Source organism: Arachis hypogaea, chromosome 16, assembly GCF_003086295.3.
Source record: "Arachis hypogaea cultivar Tifrunner chromosome 16, arahy.Tifrunner.gnm2.J5K5, whole genome shotgun sequence".
In the NCBI taxonomy this organism is placed as follows: domain Eukaryota; kingdom Viridiplantae; phylum Streptophyta; class Magnoliopsida; order Fabales; family Fabaceae; genus Arachis; species Arachis hypogaea.
Window position 1 is genome coordinate 150,261,725 of NC_092051.1, and position 23,854 is coordinate 150,285,578.

General features: G+C 30.6%; 2 protein-coding genes across 4 annotated transcripts; one reads left to right on the forward strand and one right to left on the reverse strand.

Annotated features, from left to right (window-relative positions):
• The first annotated feature begins 1,217 nt into the window (after positions 1-1,217).
• Positions 1,218-3,720, forward strand: LOC112697922 (uncharacterized). Of its 3 annotated transcripts, none has more exons than XM_025751302.3 (3): positions 1,218-2,179; positions 2,305-3,362; positions 3,438-3,720. In XM_025751302.3, the coding sequence occupies exons 1-3, from the start codon at positions 1,496-1,498 to the stop codon at positions 3,481-3,483; spliced, it is 1,788 nt and encodes a 595-aa protein (XP_025607087.1). In that variant the 5' UTR covers positions 1,218-1,495; the 3' UTR covers positions 3,484-3,720. The 3 variants fall into 3 exon arrangements, with proteins under 3 accessions (XP_025607087.1, XP_025607088.1, XP_025607086.1); XM_025751303.3 differs by having other exon boundaries at positions 1,224-2,179; positions 2,344-3,362; XM_025751301.3 differs by having other exon boundaries at positions 1,264-2,236; positions 2,344-3,362.
• Positions 3,721-7,108: 3,388 nt separating this feature from the next.
• Positions 7,109-8,095, reverse strand: LOC112806003 (rust resistance kinase Lr10-like). Its single transcript, XM_072220802.1, has one exon. The coding sequence runs from the start codon at positions 8,093-8,095 to the stop codon at positions 7,109-7,111; it is 987 nt and encodes a 328-aa protein (XP_072076903.1).
• Between the last annotated feature and the right edge of the window lie 15,759 nt (positions 8,096-23,854).

Consider the following 23,854-nt stretch of genomic DNA (forward strand, 5'->3'; position numbering starts at 1 on the left):
TGGGCTGTTTTGACCCAGTTTCTAGCCTAGAAAACACAGATTAGAAACTGCAGAATGGACAAATTAAGTAGTCCCCACCCATCAGCTGAAGACTTGTTAATTAATTCAAATTTAAATTCAAATTTTAATTCTAGAAAAAGATATTATTTTAATTTTAAATTTAGAAATTAGATTTTAAATTTATTAGGATTAGTTATAAAAGGGATCTCAACAGGGTGGTTCCAACACAACATTCCACAACATTATTCCATACAAATTTACATTCCATATTCCACAGCTTTTGGACTCTGAACCATGAGCAACTAAACCTCCATTGTTAAGGTTAGGAACACTGTCTATTGTATAGAGTGATACTATTATTTTTCTATTTTAATTCATGTTTTTATTTATATTTCAATAATTGTTTTCGTTTTTTATTTTATGAATTTGGGTGAAACGGAAGTATGACCTATGTTCTAATTGAGTTCTTGTATAACTTGGAAAAGCTCTTTACTTGAACAACAACTTGAAAACATATTATCTTGAATTTCTAATTGTTTGTACTTAACGGGATACGTGACATATAATCCCCTTATTTTTGGATAATTAGGATTCTTGTGGCATATAAACTAGAATTTGATCATCACCCTCTAATTGGAATTAATTGACCAAGGAATTGGCAGTTAATGAATTTTAGAGGAGACTAGAAAGGTCTAAGGAATTAGGGTCTAGTCACAAATAGTTTGCAATGAATTAAATCTTACATGATTACAATAGTGAATAAGAAAAGTTAATCCAAAAAAATAGATAACTCTAAAACCTTAACTATTTCTCCATATTTTATTCTCACTTATTTACCTGTCTGTCTTCAAACTCTTCTTCTATTGTTTAATGCTTTTGAACATCTAAACACTATTTTTTGTTTGTCTAACTAAGCCTATCAAATACTATTGTTGCTTAATCCATCAATCCTTGTGGGATCGACCCTTACTCACGTAAGGTATTAGTTGGTACGGCCCGGTGCACTTACCGGATAGTTTGTGGGTTATAAATTACGCACCATTGCACCATTAATATATTAAATTTTCAATGAATCTAAAAAATAAAACACTTATTTTAAAAAGGAAAGACTAATAACTAAGCAGTATTTCATTGCTTTGTATTATTTTATGTTTAAGGTGTAACTTCACTAACTTGTATTGCTTAGTTGTTTATACCTAAGCTATTGTCTGTAATGTATAGCTAAAGTTAGATGTAAGTAATTCTATATATTAACTGTGGATTAGTGCTATAGTGTTAGGGTGCGAGCTCCATAATAACAAGAGGAACCAAAATGACCACAAGCCGCATCACCTTTAAAATATAGCTCATCTCCTTATTCTGTTTTCCTCATTCCCAGTTTTGCCATCGATGAACACTTTCTGAGTCTCTTCAACAACGAAAAAAAAAAAGAAAACCCTAAAACGAAATAGAAAAGCCAATAATAAAAGCTAAGTTATCTTCGTTACAGGTGGATATGACGGTATCCTCTCTCTTATCCATCGCGGCCACCGCCTCAGCCGCTGCCCTAACCATGTTAATATGCAAGGGTCGCCGCAAGACCCTCCTTCAAGGCCCCCACAAAGAGGACCTTTCAATGCTCGGTCCACAATCCGAACCCGAATGCAATCCATGTGGCAAGATCCTATTCTTTTCCCGAATCGGAACGTCAAAAGCTCTGGCGCAGCACCTCCGCTATATGTTAGCCTCAAACGGCGTTACTTTAGAGCTCGTAGATACAGTTGATTACGAGCCCGAAGACCTACCTAAGGAGAACCTCGTCCTCATCATTGCTTCAACTGCGGAACATTGGAACCGATCTCCGCCACAACCGCCTATCAGCGCGAAAGATACCTCCCTACGTCTTGCAGCAGAGGACTTCGCCAGGTGGCTCAAGGAGAAAGTGAGTAACTTTGAGGGTGAAGTGTTTGTTGTGAAGGCTTGCACTTTCAGTGCGTTTGGTGTGGTCGGTAGGGTTTCCGAAGATGGCAAGAATTTGATGGCTAAGGCCGCCAATCACATTAGGGATTTGGGTCACGCTACTCAATTCAACCCTGATTTTGATTTTGACAACTGGTGGCAAAGGGCTGTTGGGGTTTTGAAAGGTGCGGTTTTGGAAGATACAGTTGCTGTTGGCAAGTGCCAGCAATCTGAACCTGAGGTTGGTTTCTGCATCCTCTCATCAACACACCTGCGAATTGAAACTTTCTCTTTAATAGTTAGTTGTTCTAAACTATTTGTGATTTAATTTTATCTTGGATAATATAGTTGTTTCCCAAATTCCAGGTTGTTTCTTGTTCTGATCCAAAGCTACTCATGACGCAGCGCTTTTATGTTTTTGTGGAAAATGTTGACGATGTGGTAACTGAGATGGGTTCTTCTACTACCTTCACCCGCAAGATGTTAACTGTCACTGAGGCGGACTTGATGAAGAATGGCTGTGTTGATCTTGAAGAAGCAGGTCCTGTTACTCCTCTTGCCAAAGGTATAAAAATTGATTCCTCGCTATCACAGTCCCTAGAATTCTGTTCCGTTGGTGGTGTCTTGTACTTCGTCCCTGGTAGGTTGATGGGTGGTATTCCAAAAGAATATGGGGTGATCATGGACCTACATTACCCCAAAAAATTCTGGTGCCTCAAATACGATGGTTCTACTTGGATTTGGAAATTATTGGGTAACACGTTCATCAGTCGTAATAGAGCTTTAGTAGTCCCATATGATGGCAAGTTGTTAATCTTTGGGGGTGGTTGGATTGAGATCTATGACCCAAAATCAGATTACTGGGATAGAAGGGAAGTACCTTATAACGCCTTGATTCAAGGTTCTATGGATCCTGAATCTTACTTTTTGTGGGAGGACAAGAGCACCAAGCATCATAAGACCCTCATTTTCTTGTATCGTTTTAGTAAGTTGGGAGGACGATCGATTGTGTCATATGATGTTGAAGCAAACAGATGGAAACCCATTGAGTGCCAATTTCCAAAAATTCCTCTTAATGTGTTCTGTCCTACAAAACTTGTTCTTTTGGGATCTAGTGATTATCTCCTAGTTGTTGAGGAGCTAGCCTCTAATTGGTATGTGTACGACTTGTCTAGGAGGATGGTTATGGCAGATCTGCATATAGATGGTCTGGACGATACTTGGCGGGTGTTGCATGTTTTCTGTTGTCATCACAACCAGAAAGAAAAAGAAAGTCTGATTTATATGTTCATGCAACAGAATGAATCTGGGCTTCATGACCTTGTTCATTATGCCAGAGTCAAGCTCAAAACGGATGCTCTTTTTTCTGTCAAGGTTGAATCCAAGGGTTATTTTAAAGTTGGTCCCTATACCAAACTCTATATGTGAGCATCTCTATCCTCTTTGCTTATATTATGCTGTCTCATACTTTCTGAATCTATCCATTGAACTCTCGACAGGTTTGCTGTTGGAGGCGAAGACATTGAAGGGAAGAATGCAGCTTAGTTGTTGTTGTTGTCCTCTATTAACCCCATGTTCGTAAACTTCTTTTTTAACCTATAGAGACGTGTTATTACTTATTAGGGACTGTTTATTAAGCTAACTCTTTATTTTTAAAGGCATCATTTTTCTGCATCTAAAGTTATGTTTTTCCAGATTGAAATGGGCTACGCTTTACGGTTTTTTTCCTTGTCCAAGTTACATACATAATTCAAATAAATAGACAATATTATTTTTATTCAATGCGTTACTTTATAAGCATAGTAATATTATTATATACCTTTATGTTTTACATTTTTGTCTGAATCCCTTCTATGTATATTAATAATATATATTTTAATTTTCTTTTACTAAATTAACATTTATTAACACTTAAATATATTCTTTATATTATAATTATCTATATAACTGTATTTTAAATTAAAATAGTAAAATATAACAAAATAACAATAAATTTATATCATGCACAAACAAAATAGTTGGTTTTATTATTTAAAATTAGTTTAATTTATTAACCTAAACTAAATTTTTTGTTAATCAAAATCAAATTTAGTTTGTTGGTTAACTTTAACTATATATTTAGCCTTACATATTAATAACAAATTTAACAAATAATTATATTTATGAATTTTATTTTAATATAAATATTATTGCATAATTCTTTTCTTTTGCCAAAAGTTTTGACCCTTCCAAAAGTTTCATTCAAGTTCTGCCACCAAAACTACATATTTTTATAGGAAGCCATTCACATAAAGATGTTTAAAACATCTTTTTTTAAAGATGTTTAAAACATCTTTTTTTAAAGATGTTTTTTAATAATTAATATATAATCTATATAATCGATTAAATTGTGTTATTTTTGTCAAAATTAGATGAAATAAATCAATTTGACCAAAAAATTGATAAACCAAATCTTAAACCGATTTAAATTAATATTTTTTATAAAATGACTATAATACCCCTATTATAGAAAATGATTTAAAATATTTTTACTATATATTTTAAAACTCTAAATTCTAACCTTTCTCTTCTCTTGATACCATCGTAGAATTAGAATTTAAGATTTTCAAAATTAATATATATAATAAAAATATTTTAGTCATTTTTTATAATAAGAATATTGTAGTCATTTTTTATAAAAAAGAATATTAATTTAGATTAGTCTAAGATTTGATTTATCGATTTTTCGGTCAAATTGGTTTGTTTGATCTAATTTTGACAAAAATAATACAGTTTGATCGATTATATAGGTTAAATTTTAATTATTAAAAAGCGTCTTTAAAAAAAGATGTTTTAAACGTCTTTATGTAAGTGACTCCCATCTTTATAATAATTAACTTTTCAAAAATATAAAAATCTTAAAAATCTTATATATTTAGCAAATGTGTTAAGAGGACCAATTTTCTTTGACGCATCGATTCCATGTTTGTAATCTATGCCCTGCGAAAAAGGTTTAGAGAAGAAAAAGTACACATCAAAATATTAGAGAATTCTTTTTAAAATGTAACTATTTTCAATCCATGATAGATTTCATTATTAGTATTTATTTTTTTAATAATTTTCTCAAATAATATACTACCAAAGATAAAGAAGGTACATCTGTAATAAGATTAAGCAGAATTTTCTCTCTTACTTTCTGATATTTTTGCTATCTGAATTGATTAAACTAGTCAGTTTTTTTGCTGTCTTCATGAATTGACTACATAAATGGAAAATTAAAATAGAAACAAAACTTTAATAATATATATATAAATGCATCTAAAAACAAAAAGCTACAAGAATTAATTCCACATCTGAATTTTTGGACCAAAACCAGAAAAAAAGATATTACAAATTTTCTTGGATAAATTACTTACCCAATCATACATTAAAATACTCAAACTCAATTTGTTTTTTCAATTTTTTTTAGAGAAAAAACTTTAAACACCCTCACAATTATCTCGAAAGATAATGAGGTCTTTAAAAAAAATTTTTTTTTGGCCCTTCATTTTTATTTTTTAAGACTGATTAACCTTTCTGTCAATATCTTTTTCTATATTAACAGAATAAACTTACATGACATGTTAAACTGTTGATATATCCGTTAAGAGCCAATTAGGATTGACATATTCTTTTTTGTTAAAAATCTCATTGTTTTTTGGAAATAATTGTCAAAGTTGTTTGTTTTTTTTTTATTATTTTTTTTAAGGTGAATTCTACTTTACCCTTTCTAAAATAAAGGATAAGTTATCCTTTGTGACATATAGAGTGATTATTGATAAATTATCCTTTATCAGAGCTCTAAAATTCACGTTATTTTCTTTTTTCTTTTCAATTGACGCTATGTTTCTCTTAAAACTTGATAACATTGTCATTTTCATCATCCCCACCAAATACACCTCTTCTTCTCCAATTTTAAAATCCTAATTCCTCTCAAATTCAATCACCGTTTTCAATCAATTAGATTAAAATTTTAAACTTGTTCTTACGCTTTTAATCTTCAATTTCAACAAGCACATCTATTAATTTTTCAACTCTCTTCTTCCTAAGATTTTCTTCCTAAGAATTTATTTTTACATGCTTTTTGTAGGGATATCTTGGATTTCAAAAACAATTCATTGACTGGCACTTATGATGAACAAATCTTGTGCTAAAGATGGTGTATTATTTTGGAAATGTCTACTCTATATATACATTTGGTTATGATGAAATATAATATGCAACAGCAACTTATCATTATTATTGTATTATGACATTGTTAACATTCTGAAAATGTTACTTTAATTAAACGCTGAGATGTTGTTAAATACATGTATTCTTAGCAAAGTATAGGTTGAAATTTGATTATCCAATATTAAAATGAAGGAATTTGTTAATATTGAATAATCCTATACCATTAGATATAATCTCACACTATTAAAAATATTAATAATAGCTAATTAATAACTACAACTCACAAAATCTACTTATCCCCTAACACTCCTCCTAGAAAAATACCACACCTGTTTATTATACTTGTACTTTTACTTAACATACTAAGAAACTAGATCGTAAAAAAGCAAGCTGCTTTGGTCATCAACCAGAAAACTCACATAGAATTGGTTGTAATTTCCTCCCCAAATTCTGAAGAGCCAGAAAAATCATTTGAAGTAGTTACTCATACAAATTTGGAGGGATAGCATACATGTAGTAGAATGTTGAGTAAGTTTTAACACTTCATATTGTCAAAATAATATTACAAAATATTGCTAATAACAAAATTCTACACAATTTTTTGTAGGTAAACAAATAAACTTACATAATCAACCAAGAGAAAGAGACTTCTGGTATTAAAAGTGTACATCGAATTCATTATATGTCTATATTATATTACTAATTTGACAATTAAAATATTTCACATGCTATTCTTTAATAATAATTAAAATATTTTCTAATAATAATCAAAATAATAATATTAATACACCCGTGCCCACAAAGAAATGATCAAATTGTCATTCAACTGATTTTAATAAACAAAAGCGTATAACACATACATATAAATTAAAATACAGTATAGAAAAATATCACACTTGCTATACTTGTCCTTTTACTTAACATAATAAGAAACAAGATCATAGAAAGCAAATTGCACTAGTCATCAACCAAAGCACTTTCACATAGGATTGGTTGTAATTTCCTCCTCAAAACCTGAACAACTAGAAGAATCATTTGAAGTAGTTACTCCTGAATTAATCTCCTCAGAATCTTTGTGAATCATATCATTTGGATAATATGAAGGTCTTGGAGGCATTTCAATGCTTGCAGCATTCTCTTCTAACATTTTCACCACTTTATTCATTGAAGGACGATCACTTGGCTTTAATTGTATACACCATAGTGCAGTTATGAACATCTTTTTTGCTACTTCACTCGTTTCTTCATGCATTAAAATTTTCATCTCTATCTCATCATTTTTCTGAGCCAATTGATCGTATATCCAAAATGGAAAGTAAAATTGACTCGAATGCTCTGCATTTGGGTTGGAGTTTCTTCTTTGACTTGCAATCTCCATCAAAAGCATTCCAAAACTATAGACATCGGCCTTATAAGATACTGCTCCAATATTTTGGTAGAACAATTCTGGAGCCATGTAACCAATTGTTCCTCGTGCTGCTGTCAAAGTTACAATACTATTATCAAGAGGATTAAGCTTTGCAAGACCAAAGTCTGAGACCTTAGGAATGAAGTTCTCGTCAAGAAGAATGTTGTGAGGCTTGATATCAAAATGCAAAATTTGCATGTCACAGCCTTCATGCAGATAAGCTATACCACGAGCCACTCCAAGAGATATTTCAAAAATTTCCTGGTAAGTCAATGATACACTATCCACTTTGGAGAAGATAAACTTATCTAGAGAACCATTCGGCATAAATTCGTATACAAGAGCACGTTTTGAACCCTCAACACAAAATCCAATCAACCTTACTACATTGGCATGATGTATTCTACCAATTGTAGCAACTTCGCTGATAAATTCTTGACCATTAGTCTTAGCTTTACCCAACATTTTTATGGCTACAAAAGGTCCACTTCGTAACTTTCCCTTGTACACAGAACCGAATCCTCCTTCTCCCAATTTTTCCTTAAAATCTCGTGTCATTTTCTTTATCTCTTTATATGAATACCTTATTGGAATGAGATTATTACCTTGCAAAAATTCCTCAATATTTTCATAAATTGATGCATGTTTTTTTTGGCATGTGTAGATCAACATTACCAAGAAAAATACGAGACTCAGTATGAATTTGACGACCATGTATGGCACCATAACCCGTCCCGTGAATACTCCTAGCTTAATAAGAGCTAATACATCCGTTTTATAGAAGGTTTCGCCACGATCTTGTCCTACTATTTTTCGAAGTCCTGCGAAAATATCAAGTATCAATCAATTTAAATATATTTGTTGCTAACGAGAACATAAAGTTGAACATAGTGTACAAAGAATGTAATTTGATTTTCGATATATAGCTGTAAATAATTTTTACATAATTAATTAATTAATTGACATAAGAACAACCATCAAACTCTTAAAAATTAGGAGAATGGCAAATTAATTAGTCTTTGAAAGATATTTTATATTTTGTGGTACCCTAATAATAATATCTTTCTTAGTCACATTAGGACTCAATATGGAAATCACACCATGCAACATAAAATATTTTCTGAGGAATGAGAATCTACCTTTCAAAATTCCGTACACGTAATCTGTAGAGAAGAATTTGTGAAAAATTAGATACATAGCAATGACAATAAATTAGTATTACTGTATTAGTCGATGCACAATTGACAATAGTAATGCTCTCTCTTTTTTCAAAATAATTGGATTATTTAATTTTAGATTTATTTAAAAATTAATGTATTTAGATAATTCTTCTGTTTAACTACATTAAATTTTTAATAAATTTAAAAAGTAAAACAAAAACACTTATTTTAAAATAAATAAAATAATAATTAAAATCAGTATTTTATTGTTTTGTATTGTTTTATATTGAGTAATATTCTAAATCAGTTCTCAAAAAATTTTTTCGTTGGAGAATTTAATTCTCAATAAAATTTAATCACCAAATCGATTTTTAATCTTTTATTTTGAGGATAAAAGTGTTTGAGTAAAAAAATTTTAAGGATTAATTTATGGTATTATATATTCTTTTATATATGTTTAAGGTATTGCTTACTGCTTAATTGTTAATATGTACCTAACCTATAACCTATTGTCTGGGTAATATCGTAATACAACAATAATAATGCTGTATATAAAAAATTAACGGTTAAATCTATTATATATCTCTAATTTTAGAGTTAAAATGCACATGTCATTTTTTTTATTGTAATTAAAATTAAATTTTTTTTTCTAAAATTAAGGAATTTTCTACTCTTTTTTATTAATTTTACAACTAAAATATGTCACAGTTACTCTTTCGTTGTAATCGAAATGACTTTTCCTCTAAAATTAAAGAATTATTTTCTCCTCCTTACTAATTTTACAACAAAAATGTGCCACATGTCACTCTCTCATTGCAATTGAAATAATATCTTTTCCTCCAAAATTAAAAATTCTCCTCTTCTCCCTCTTCCTTTCTCCATTTCTCTCCTTCCTTCAACCACTTTATCTATTTTATATATTATTATCAATATCAATAATTAATTACTAATTTGACAATCAAAATGTGCAACATAATATTCTTTAATTACATTAAAATTAAAATTAAAATATTAAAATTGAAATTAAAATATACCTATATTATGTATCATATATTACTATCTAATTTAATAAGCAAATGTGTCACATGACACTCTCTTAATCTCTTATTAAAATTGAGAGAAAATATTTTTTTTTTAAAATTAATAAACTCTCTTCCTAAATTTTTTCATCTACCTCTCTCTATTTTTCTATTTCTCTCTACTATTTTTATTCTATATATAATTTACATTTTATATTAGTAATTTGCCAAATCAAAATACATCATCCAATATTTTTTTACAATTAAAATAATTTTTTTTCTAAAATTAACAAGCTCTCACTCTCACTCTCATTCTTCATCTTTATCTTTCTCTCTCTTTTTTTTCATTCTCTATTTTTCTATCTTTCTCTTCTACAGAAAACAAAATTAACAAAATAATATAATTTAAATAAAAAATATTATTATTATTATATACATAGTTTTTTAGTTTTTATTTAATTTTAAATTTGTACCACTTATCTTTCTAATTTATATTTTTATTTTTCTCCTTTCAAATATTTATTACATATAAGTTATATAAGTTTGAGAGAATATTAATGTTATAATTAAAAGTTAGAATCAAGATTCAATTATTTTCAAAAAAAATAATTTTGAGTTAATTTTATAATTATCTGTATAATTTTTTTATGCTAATATCTAATTATATTTTTATATACATAGAGAAAAAAATATTATTTTTAAATAATAAGTATAAAAATTAATTATTTTTATTTATGCAATAAATTTAACAGTTAACATACACCTAATTAAATATAAAAATATATATGTTAAATTATTTTAAATTTTAGATAACGAATGTTAAAATTAATTATTAATAAAAAAATTAAATTTTTTATATAAAATAATAACTAAAAATTTTATTATTTAATTTTTTATCTACAGATACCTTGATCTTCTTAATCAGAAACTTTTGTTAACCTATGATTTTTTTTGTAAATGTACTTTAATTTTATAAATCTTTTGTACTATGCATAATTTATACTGTCAGAACAAAGTAGACTATAATTTTAAAAAATTTATATTCCCGTAATATTATTACGTGTAAAAATACTAGTTAGTTATATTATTGTGTATTTATATATGTTATTTTATATATTCTTAATCGACTACTAATAATAATAAATTTTTTTATAGTAGAATAATCAAATTTTTATGTTAGAATAATTAAATACTTTTGAAAAATAAAATCAAAGTTTACATGAATATTAAATATTCATTTCTATAAGATAATTGATAAATGGATGGTGACTGGTTTTTTGTATTAGTGGAATATAATTAATCGAAATATAATAATAATAATAATAATAATAATAATAATAATAATAATAATAATAATAATAATAATAATAATAATATAGGTGATAGCTAGGGAAAAATAAAATAAGTGCAATGGTATAAGATAACAAATAGAAAAGAAAATTCGATTAAAAACAATGCGATGGACAATATTCTTTGAACTTAATTATATTTATACATAGTTCCACACAAATTTGATCCCCCACGAAAATTTTTTGTTTCGCACACTAATATCTAATTATATTATCTATTGCTTCTCTTTGTAATTGAACCAAGTTCAATTAACTATTATTCTATATTTATATACCTATTGATTCTATTACACGGAATAGAATGATGCCTTTACCAAAGGCTATGCCTATTTGACTAGAGACGTTTTATTAGGGACTGTTTATTAAGCTAAACTGTGTATTTTTAAAGGCATCGTTTTTCTGCATCTGAAGTTATGTTTTTTCAGATTGAAATGGGCTACCCGTTACGGTTTTTTTCCTTGTCAAAGTTACATAATTCAAATAAATAGACAATATTATTTTTATTCAATGCGTTACTTTATAAGCATAGTAATATTATATACCGATAACTATTTTATATAAGCGTATCTTTATGTTTTACATTTTTGTCTGAATCCCTTCTATGTATATTAATAATATATATTTTAATTTTCTTTTACTAAATTAACATTTATTAACACTTAAATATATTCTTTATATTATAATTATCTATATAACTGCATTTTAAATTAAAATAGTAAAATATAACAATAACAATAAATTTATATTTTGCCCAAACAAAATATTTGTTAATATTATATCCATAATCATATAATTGACCATGATTCTTGCATCATTGTTATTTCTACACTTGACAGAACAACAATACCAACCAAAGGATAAAAAAAATGTTAAAAGACTAAACAGAGGCGGAATTTTGTGTAGACGATGGGAGCCATGGCCCCTCAAATATTTTGTAAAAAAATTACTAGTTCTTGTCTAAATAAAATAAAGTTAACTCATTTGGTTAATTTGATATTTTTCCATCTTGTGTATCTGTGTTTAATTTTTTAAATCAACATTGCTAGTTAAATATCATTGAAGTATTACCATTGTTTACATTAATGAATTTGGATATTTTATTTTGCTAGGAAGTTAAGATTTTATTTTATTGCAATATATTATTTAATTGTAATGAAAATAACAATAAAGATAAATCGTTTAGAGATTTTTGAGAGATAGATATGCTCAAAAATAAAATTAATTGTTCAAAATGTCAAAAATTAACTTATAAATTATAATTAATTTTGTATAATTAAAAAAAACTGCTTTTTAAAAAGAAAAAAAATAGTTTTTAGATTAAAAAATGATTTTTATGTGAAAAACCGATTTTTTCATATAAAAATAGTTATTTTTTAAAATCAATTTATTAATTTTATAATCGGTTAATAGTTGATTTTATTATTTAAAATTAGTTTAATTTATTAACCTAAACTAAATTTTTTGTTAATCAAAATCAAATTTAGTTTGTTAGTTAACTTTAACTATATATGTAGTCTTATGTATTAATAACAAATTTAACAAATAATTATATTTATAAATTTTATTTTAATATAAATATTATTGTATAATTTTTTTTTTTGCTAAAAGTTGACCCTCCAAAAGTTTCATTCAAGTTTTGCCACAAAACTACATATCTTTATAATAAATAACTTTTCAAAAATATAAAAATCTTAAAAATCTTATATATTTAGAAAATGTGTTAAGAGGACCAATTTTCTTTGAAGCATCGATTCCATGTTTGTAATCTATATCCTGCTAAAAAGGTTTAGAGAAGAAAAAGTACACATCAAAATATTAGAAAGTTCTTTTTAAAATGTAACTATTTTCAATCTATGATAGATTCCATTATTAGTATTTAATTTCTTTAATAATTTTCTCAAATAATATACTACCAAAGATAAAGAAGGTACATTTATAATAAGACTAAGTAGAATTTTTTCTCTTACTTTCTTATATTTTTGCTGTCTTTATGAATTGATTACATATGAAAAACTAAAACAGAAACAAAATTTTAATTATATATATATATATATATATATATATATATATATATATATATATATAAAAACAAAAAGCTAGCATCTAAAAACAAAAAGCTACAAGAACTAATTCCACATCTGAATTTTTGGACCAAAACCAGAAAAAAAGATATTACAAGTTTTCTTGGATAAATTACTTACTCAACCATACATTAAAATACTCAATCTCAATTTGTTTTTTCAATTTTGTTAGAAAAAAAATTTTAAACGTCCTGACAATTATCTCGAAAGATAATGAGATCTTCAAGAAAAAAAAATTCTTTCTGGCCCTTCATCTTTATTTTTGTGAGATTGATTAACCTCTCTGTCAATATCTTTTTCTGTATTAACAGAATAAACTTATATGACATGTTAAACTGTTGATTTATCCGTTAAGAGCCAATTAGGATTGACATATTCTTTTTTGTTGAAAATCTCGTTTTTTGGAGATAATTGTCAAGGTTGTTTGTTTTTTTTTTTTATTTTTTTAAGGTGAATTCTACTCTACCCTTTCTAAAATAAAGGATAAGTTACTCCTTATGACATATAGAGTGATTATTGATAAATTATTCTTTTATCCGAGCTCTAAAATTCACGTTATCTTCTCTTTTCTTTTCAATTGACGCTATCTTTCTCTTAAAACTTGATAACATTGTCATTTTCATCATCCCCACCAAATACACCTCTCAAATCCAATCACCATTCTCAATCAATTAGGTTAGGATTTTGAACTTGTTCTTACACTTTTAATCTTCAATTTCAATGAGCACATCTATCAATTTTTCAACTCTCTCATTCCTAAGATTTTTTTTCTAGTATTTTTCTTAAAATTCAGCTGGATTGACAATGGTACTCCTCTTCAGGTAACCAACCCCCCATAGCCTTGTATAATTATATAACAAAAACAAACCAAAATATTAGTTAGTCATAAAAACAATAATTCAATAATTACCATCTTAAAATTTTTATTATATGAATAATAATTGAAAGATAATTTAAGAAAAATTAAAGATGAAAAAATACCTTGGTCCTCTCTTTCACGCACCAATTACCATCATTTTTAACTAATATATCACAAATTTCTATCAATTTTTTAGCTCTCTCCTTCTTAGAATTTTCTTCCAATCATATTAGAGATAGCGATCAGATTTGACGATCTTTTTCGAGCCTTGGAACTCTGGTTGAAAGATAATTTATCAATAATCACTGTATATGTCACAAGGGGTAATTTATCCTTTATTTTAGAGAGGACATGATAGAATTCACCTTTTTTCAAATACATTGGTTAAATTTATTGTGTAAAACTAAAAAATGTTAGTGATTTTTAAATTATTTTTACTTATAAAAATTAAATAGAAGATATATTAGTGATTAACATGTCACATGAGCATATTTTGAAAAGAGATCATTTAGAAGGCTAATCAGTTTCAAAAAATTAAATATCAAGGATAAAAAAGAATACTTTTTTTTTTGGAGTTTCATAGTCTTTCAAAAAAATTATCAAGAGTTAGGATAGATATTCACCCAATTTTTTTAAAGTAAAAATTTTAAGCGAAATGTAAGTTAAAAAAGAAGTATTCACTTATAAAACTAGCAAAACACCCGTACCATGTACGGGTAAAAGATTTCTATTTGCTAAATTCTGCTATTCGATTCTATTCCTAAAAAATATTTAATTGTTATTTTATTAAAAAATACGTATAATACGTATTGACTCAAAAGAAAAAAACAATACCTCAATTATATAATTTTTAACAAAAAACACACTTATCAAAATATCATGATTTGAATAATTTTTCTAAAAAATACATGGCTTGAAGCCAACGGTACAGTTGGCTTGAAGGAGACTTTTGTTGTAAAAAGAAACTAAAATATTAGTCACACATTTAGTTTGTTTTTATATGTCATGTTTTTTTTTGAAAGAAAAAAAGCTCAACATAAAAGTGGAATGACTAAAAAAAAGACACAAATATCTATGTCTTCAAGTAATAAAATTATAATATTTTAATTAACATTGATTTGTATTTGTTTACTATCTTTTTTAATTGACAACTTTTAGAACAAATTTTAACTAAATTTAAAAAATAGATAAATTTATTGTAATATAAAAATAAAATTAACTATTAAATTTTTTTTACTAATTAATTATTTAGATTATTTCTTTTTATAGTCATTCTAATTCAAAATTTGAATTATCTTTTTCTATTTGTATAATTATACCAACCTAATATTTAATATATACCTAATAATGTATTTCAAAAACTAATTACTTCAATTTAAAAAATCGCAAAATCTTAAACAAATGTCAAAAGTGAAAAATATAGTAGTTGTGATTAACAACTAATTTTACAGGTTTATGATTATTAATTTGGCATAAATTAAAATAGAATAATCAAGTAAACATAAAATAAACATAAAGTGTAAACGTATTAATTCCATAAGGATATCTTAGAAGATAAATTTTAGTTTTGCTAATATAAGATAAAGAAAATTAAAATACAAATAATATCACACTATCAAAAAAAAAAAAAGATATGATGCTTTATATATTTAGATTAGAAATTTAATCTTCTGAGATAAAATACATGAAGAACAAATCTGTTCTCTACAATTTTTTTTAAATAAATCAACTGATGTTTTAAATCATTTAATATTTCAAAGGCAAGTATAAGAATGTAATCAAAGAATACTTTCAAAATCCTAAAACACAATAAATCCAACCCATATGTTAAATATAATAATTAACAGATAATAAATAATTAAAATCTTTGACATAAATCTTCCTCTTAGAAGTTCCCATCAGTGGCACCAAAATCAGGATTCGTACTGCAAGTATTGTCGTGACCATCGATGACCAATTTATTGGTTCTACAATAACTTTCTCTGGTTCCCTTGTGAAGAGCCATGGTATGCATAAAAGAATCAAAGTTAAAACCAACACTAGCACAACATTTGAAGTGTGAGAATCATAAAATTACTGTTGACTAAGATTTAATAGAATAAATAGAAATCTCAGCAACAACAAACTTACTAAACACAAAAATTTTTGCCCACAACACCAATTTATATATTCGTCTATTATCTTAAGCCTTGTATATGACAATCTTATTGTCACTTAATGCAGTAAATTGTGAGATCAATTATGACATGTGTTAAAAAAAATATGGCATTTAAGATGTCTTAAAAGCGTCGAGAACTTGATACAATCAAATTTCAATTCACCCTTAAATAATATAGAACTTTCAACACCATCATATTTTTCATTGAACCATCATCTTGCAAACATTTTCTGTAACACCCTAACTACCAAAACTCACGCTTCCGACTGCGTAACTCTGATAGTTCGGACATTACGACGATACTTATACTATTTAATACTAAAATATGAGCCTATTTAAAACTTTAAACCACAATACCGCTCTCAAAATACTTTCATTCGATAACGTACATCCATAGATACCCCACACACACACACACACACACACACACACACACACATATAATATTACAAGCATTAACCAATACAATTCCTATCCCTCTTACAGAATATATCAAGATAAAGGCGAGGGTACAATAAATAATAATCTAAAGCAATACAGAGCATCTCAACATTAACTAAATAAACTCTTCATGACTTCTGCATCCATATCCTGAAAGGAGAAAATTGTAGGGGGTGAGAACATCATCTTCGAAAGGGTTCTCAGTAGAGGGTTTTTGGGAATTACTATAATAGGATACGTGAAGATAAACCGTACCAGTGATTAATAACCGTCTTATGCCTCTTTTCAAAAACAACGGTTTACAATAAAAGAGAAATCTGAAATCTTTTCTGAAAGAGGAAACTGTTCATTTAAAACAAGATTCAAAAGTCTTTCAAAAGGTTTATCTATACTGAACCAAATTAGCCTTTCATACTTTTCCAAACCAGAAACACAAAACCGAAACCAACCATCAATCCATCTCATTTCAACCACGGCCCTAGGCCCAAACAATCCAACAGCAACAAATCCACCACAATCCAACAGAGTTTCAGTCGCAAACACAAGTAGGAAGGCTCAATCACAAACAAACAGTTACAACAAGTAGACAATTAGCAGTTAATCACAAGTAATCACAAGGTAAACCAAGTACAATATGCACACCCAAACAATGTCACATAGATGCATATGATGCATGCCTGTCCTAGTGGCTGATGATATCATCTGTCGGTTATAGAGCCAACCCGATAAGTCCTGGTAGCTAACCATTGGACTGTCCCTCTGTCGTGCATCCCCAACTCGAGTTATACTCAACATAATCTTGATTATAATTATGATCCATATCCAACACCCTCACTGGTGTATATTCACGGGGGCGAGCTCATCCGGGACTTTCACTGTGCCCGGCCACCCTTACGACATAATTAAGGTCAACAGAGTCTCGAGTCTCCACCTGGAGCACGTGGTGGCTAGTCACTGCTTCCGCCCAGGAAAACTCGAGTCTCCGATAGTGGAAGTGCAAAATCACAATATCAATAACTCAGCATATATGCATTCATTCTCAGCCATGGATCAACATCCATCTCAACCATCCGGCTCACGGTTCAATCCAGAACCAATCAATTTATCAATAAATACAGCCCTTCGGCTTAAATTCATAATTCATAATCGGCCATACGACTCATAACTCATACGGCAATCAGCCATAATTCAATATCATACATAGCTGTTCCAGCTCATAACAAAATAGCACTTCCACCATCCGACATCATCAAATTCATAAAATCGGCATTTAAGCCATAAATAACTTTTCTCAATCCACTTTACTTTGAAATCAAAAGGATTCAAAAATTAATCCTTTATAGCCTTGACTTTAAAATTCTCATTTCTCAAATTATCCCAGACTCATAAGCCACTTTTACTTAAGGTAAAGTTCTTTTTAAAACAAAGCCACTCTCGGCATCCCCTTTCCAAAACTTCCAAAACCATGGAAATTAAAGGTTTATTTTGAAATATTCAAAATCATCCATCCAACAATATTACAAAAGTTTCTCGGCAGAGTCTCAAGTCTTTAGGAGAGAATAACATAACTCATTTCACCAAATTCACTTAAAATCATTAAAACATTGGCTTCCTGATTTTAGTAATAAAAAAGGATCTAAGCCAAACCGAGTCACATAATCATTTACTTCTTTCAAAGCCGTTTCCTTTACTTAGGCAAAACCAGCTTCAATCCCATGATAAATTCTAAAGCGTTTCAACTGTTTAAATTGTTTTAGTCTTGCCAAAATTTAGAATTCAAAGAGTACTTAAAACCTTTCCCAAAACATTTTAAAATGAAACTTGTCAATAGAAGTTCAGGTTCTTTCAAAGTCACTGAAACTCCTCTAGTTGAAACCCTCAAGTCAAATTCAAAGGCATAGCCCTTGTCTCATTTAAAACAGCCTTAAAACATAAGTTTCATCTAAATAACTTTCTCCCAAAAGAGATACAATGCTCTTCTTAAGAGACAAGACTAAATCACAATTTCCTCTTTAATAATTCATTTCAAAAGCATGAATCATCCTTTTCTTGATAAATCAAATAGAATAGTAGAAGTCTTTGACTCATCATTTTTCCAGATAACATTTCAATAAAGACTCAGATTTTATAGAAATTTCGGCAGCACCTCCCCTAAAACTTGGACTTTACCACCCGGTTCGGGTCCCAACTAAACCGTTTCCACACTTCCTTTCAACGGTTCAAAACCCAAAAAAAATCAGTTCAAAAGCAACTGAATCCAACATTCACCTCATTTCATATCTCAAGGGAATCATTTTAAAATCAAATTATTATCAGACGATTAATCTCATTTCCAAAGCTTTAAAGAAATGGTTCAGCAACAATTCATTCATCAAAACCAAATCAATTAAAGCAAACTAGGCTGAATTTCAAAGAGTATTCTATTTTTCACATTATCAAGAAAATTAACTCAACTCGAATCAATCCTCAACAAATTAAACTCAATCTCAAATCTTTAAAGAATCAACTTCAAAGACATTCCGTTTCACAAAACCACACAACAATCCAGCCAAACAAACATTCATAATCATTCGAGACAATCAAACAACACATAAGGCTGATACAATCACCTAATACACATTGTCTCACATCAGTATCCATATGTAATAATTCCAATATATAAAATATAGTTTTCGGAAAGCTTGATAAACCACTATTTTATGGTTTATCTTGTGTTTAATTGAGTGGTTTCATCAAGTTTTTACCCACTTATTTATATGAATTGCATGATTTTTGCGATTCCTTCCTAAGTTTGTTCTATGGTTGAAAACTTGCTTCCTAGAGATCATTAATTTGTGTATTTTAATTCTCTTTTATACCATTTGATGCTGTGATCCGTGTGTTAAGTGTTTCAGGCTTCATAGAGCAGGAATGTCTTAGAGAATGAAAAGGAAGCTTGCAAAAATAGAAGGAACACAAGAAACTAAGGAGATGACCAGCGAGCATCGACGCACACGCATGGCCCACGCGTGCGCGGGATATGAAGAAATTTGCAGCAACGCATGCGCGCGCCTGACGCGTACGCGTGGATTGGAGTCCTGCAAGATGACGCGTGCGCGTGCTTGACGCGAACGCGTGACACGCCAAAACGACCAGCGACGCGTACGCGTGACATGCGCGATCTGCAGAATTAACAGAATACACTGGGGGCAATTTTTGGACTGTTTTTGACCCAGTTTTCGGCCCAGAAAACACAGATTAGATGCTATAAAGTGGGAGAATCCATTCATTCATTAGACAACACTCATAATTCACAATTTTAGGTTTTAGATGTAGTTTTCTAGAGAGGGAGGCTCTCTCCTCTCTCTTAGGTTTTAGGATTAGGATTTCTCTTAGTTTATGGTTATTTCTTCATTCCAAGTTCAATGTTCCTTTACTTTAGTTTCTCTTCTACTTTTCATTATTCTATTACTTTAGTTGATTACTTGATGTTACCAATTTGGTTTATGGATTCCTATGTTTAATTTGATTTTCTATTTAATATAAATTGAGGTATTTTAGAATTATGATTGCTTTCTTCCCTTTATGATATAAATAATTTGGATTTTTCCCTTTTGGATTTGATTGAGTAATTTGTGACACTTGAGTTGTCAAACTCAGCTGTTGATTGAAAATTGAAATTTGCTGATTGACTTGGATCCCTCTAAAGCTAGTCTTTCCATAGGAGTTGACTAGGACTTGAGGAATCAAGTTGATTAGTCCACTTGACTTTCCTTTATTTAGTAAGGGTTAATGATGTGAGCGAAAATTGGCAGATTAAGAATTAATTAGAAAAATGGCACTGCGAGTACAGTTCTTAACCGACGAAAATCCACTTATCAATTTAGAAAAGAGTTGTCACAAATTTTAGAAATAAAATACTGGGAGTATGAGTCCTAGGTCGTCTCCCAACGAGTTGCAGGAAGATGTGCTATTTTATCAATCAGAGGTTTTCAAAAGGAGTTTTGAGTTTGATGAACAGAAAATTAAATTAGAGAATTTATATGAATTAAATAAAATCTTGACCGAGAGAAGATTAATTGGAAGTTCTATCCTTGTCAGAATTTTGTCAAGATCAATTAATAATTAATCATTGCTTTCATTTAGTTAACCCTCAACGAATGAAGGAAAGTCAAATTAAAAGTCAACTCCTATTCACAAGTCCTAATCCTCTCCCTTGGGAAGGATTAGAGTTAGTGACTAACAAGCCAACCAACAATGAACCAATTATAATTGGGCTCTTGAGTATTCCAACTCAAGGTTCTCCTTTTAATCAACTCCCAATCAAGTTGGGGAACTACTCCATCATCATAAATATAGACTTCACAACTTTAATAAGGGAAATAAAAAGAGACATAATAAATAATAATGAAAGAGATTAATTAAAAGCGAAAATAGTTTTGTATTAGTAAACCATGAAAATAATCCAATGTCAACTCTGGAAGGATTAAGAATATGGAAGAGTGAATGAAAAGTAAATAACAAACTATAATGACCAATACCGGAGGTAGACTCTTCTCAAAAGGTAAAGCCAAAAATCTTCAAATCCTAATTTATGAATGTCAAAGAGAGAAACCTAGGGGAAGAGTAAATTCAGATCTAAAAACTTGAAATTGTGCAGAATGAATTGTTGCCTTTGTCTCTGTATGTTTCCTGGCTCTAATCTGTGTTTCTCGGCCGAAAACTGGGTTGAAATGAGGCCCAGAATCTGTGCCAGCGACTTCTGTAATTCTGCAGATCGCGCACGTCACGCGACTGTGTCGTCCACGCGTTTGCGTCACTCAGCATTTCTCGTACCATGTGTGCGCGTCATCCACGCATTCGCATCGTTCGTGCAGCTTCCAATCCGCGCGGTCGCGTGGGCCATGCGATCGCGTGACTTCTCGCTGGTCATCTCCTCAATTCCTTGTGTTCCTTCCACTTTTGCATGCTTCCTCTTCATTCCTTACGCCATCCTTGCCCTATGAAGCCTGAAACACTTAACACACAGATCACAGCATCGAATGGTATGAAGGAAAATAAAAATGTACAACTAAAAGGTCTTTAGGAAGCAAGTTTTCAATCATAGAATATTTTTAGGAAGGAATTATAAATACATGTAAATCATATGAATAAGCGGATGAAGACTTGATAAAACCACACAATTAAACACAATATGAATCATAAAATAGTGGTTTATCAGTTAACTAAGTGGGAGCAATAAACAATTCTCATCACACCTGATAAGGATAAATAGGATGGGATTTCTAGTTCTCATACCTTGCCAAGAGTTTTTCTAATTATTAATTTATTTTTCTTGCCATTTAAATTACTTGTTCCTTATTTCAGAAACCCAACGATATTTTTCCATAACCAATAATAAATCATACTTCCCTGCAATTCCTTGAGAGACGACCCGAGGTTTAAATACTTCGATTATAAATTTTATTGGGTTTTGTTACTTGTGACAACCAAACTTTTGTACGAAAGGATTCTCTGTTGGTTTAGAAGCTATACTTGCAACGAGAATTTATTTGTGAAATTCTTTACCGACAGTAAATTCGATCGTCAAAGCTCCCCTCCGCTTGCTTTCCAAATAATAGAAACAGCCTCACTCGGTACATGTAAGCTCGGTTACTAATTCCTAACACATTAGTACCGCAAAGATCTTAATATACATAACAAGACATTAACGGGAGGTTTTCGAAACATAAAATACTCACTGTAATACGAAAATGAAACAGCAACGGCCTCTGAACTGGGTTGGCAGTAGCCCCGGCAGCCACCTCCAGCGGCTGCAGCGACCTGACTCCGGCGACGGTGACTAAAACCAACATGCCGCGACAAGAAAACTCCCATAGTTTCAAAATCCTTACCCGCATACTTTTCTGGCAACGGTAGCAGGGTCTTAAGTGGCAGAAGCTCAGCCCGGAGCTTCGACGGTGCTCCCGGAGGTAACAAAACCTCTCCTGGCGGCCGAAATCACAGAGATGCAGCTCCCTTCTCCAGCAGCGACACCTACGGCGGCCTGAACCCCTTTACCGGTGGCGGTTACTCGCGAAATAATCCAAATGACATAGGCTTCAATAGCGATTCTCGGTGATAGCAGCGGCGGGTCAGCAACGGTCCTTGGGCGGTGACGCGTGCGACGGAACGCACGACCTCCCTCTCCTCGCAGCTCTCTCTCTCTTCACGTGAACTTTTCCCCTCTCGGGAACCAGTAGCTGCAATGCTTCCTCTCTCCCAACTCGGTGATGACAGTGACGCGGTGATGGGCTCCACGGTGACTCCCTCTCCCCCAGCGCCTCTCACTCACGGCGGATCAAAGAAGCGAAAATGGAGCTCCATTGTGCTTCTCGTTCGGGGCTGACAAGGACGACGACGCGGTGACCCTATCAGTGACTGGGCGTAGCTCACAGCTCCATGGTTGACGACAACGCGGTGAGTTTTCCTTCTTCTCTCCTCTGTTGTGTGGCTTCTTCCCCCTTGCTCGATTTTGGTCCTCCTCGTGATGGCGGCGAGCAGCTCGGCGGTGACGACGAGGCCCGCCGGCGCTAGCCCGCGCTTCTCTTCCTCCCCTACTTCCCTCTGCGTTCCCCGTTTCCTCCCAGCCCTTTTCTCTCTTTTGTTTCCTCTGGTAGCAGCTGTTGCTGCTGTAGTGTTAGGCGCGTGTGTGTGTTGGGTTTAGGGGAACCGAGTCGGGTAACGGGTTTTTGGGTAGGGTTTCATTATTTTGAAAATTAGGATTAGGGGTAATTTGGTCATTTCAAATAAAAATTAGGAATAATATAATAATTGAAACTCAAATTAGGAAAAACTACCAAAAGTACCCATGAAGTTTACGAACGCCGACAAAAGTACCCATAAACTAAGGAAATTAACGATGTACCCATGGAAGATGAGTTCCGTATGACAAAAGTATCCAAACCCTAATTTTTTGTTGATTTTTTAATAAAATTACCAAACTATCCCCACCCTCAACCTCAATTCACTTTTTCAACTTTCCATAACTCGACATGCACCTTTAAAACCCTTGCCATGGAGTCCAAAACTACTCCTACAAAAGACGAAATGAACCTTTTATGGTGGAAATTTTGGATAGTAACATAACAGAGGATTGTAGCGCCGAGATTAATAAAAAAATCAATCAATACCGATGAAGAATCAAAGAAAGAATCATAAAGGAACAGTTTTTAATCGTTTCAATTGTTTTCTCCTTTTTTTTCTTAATTTGAGGGTTTTCTTTGTGTGAA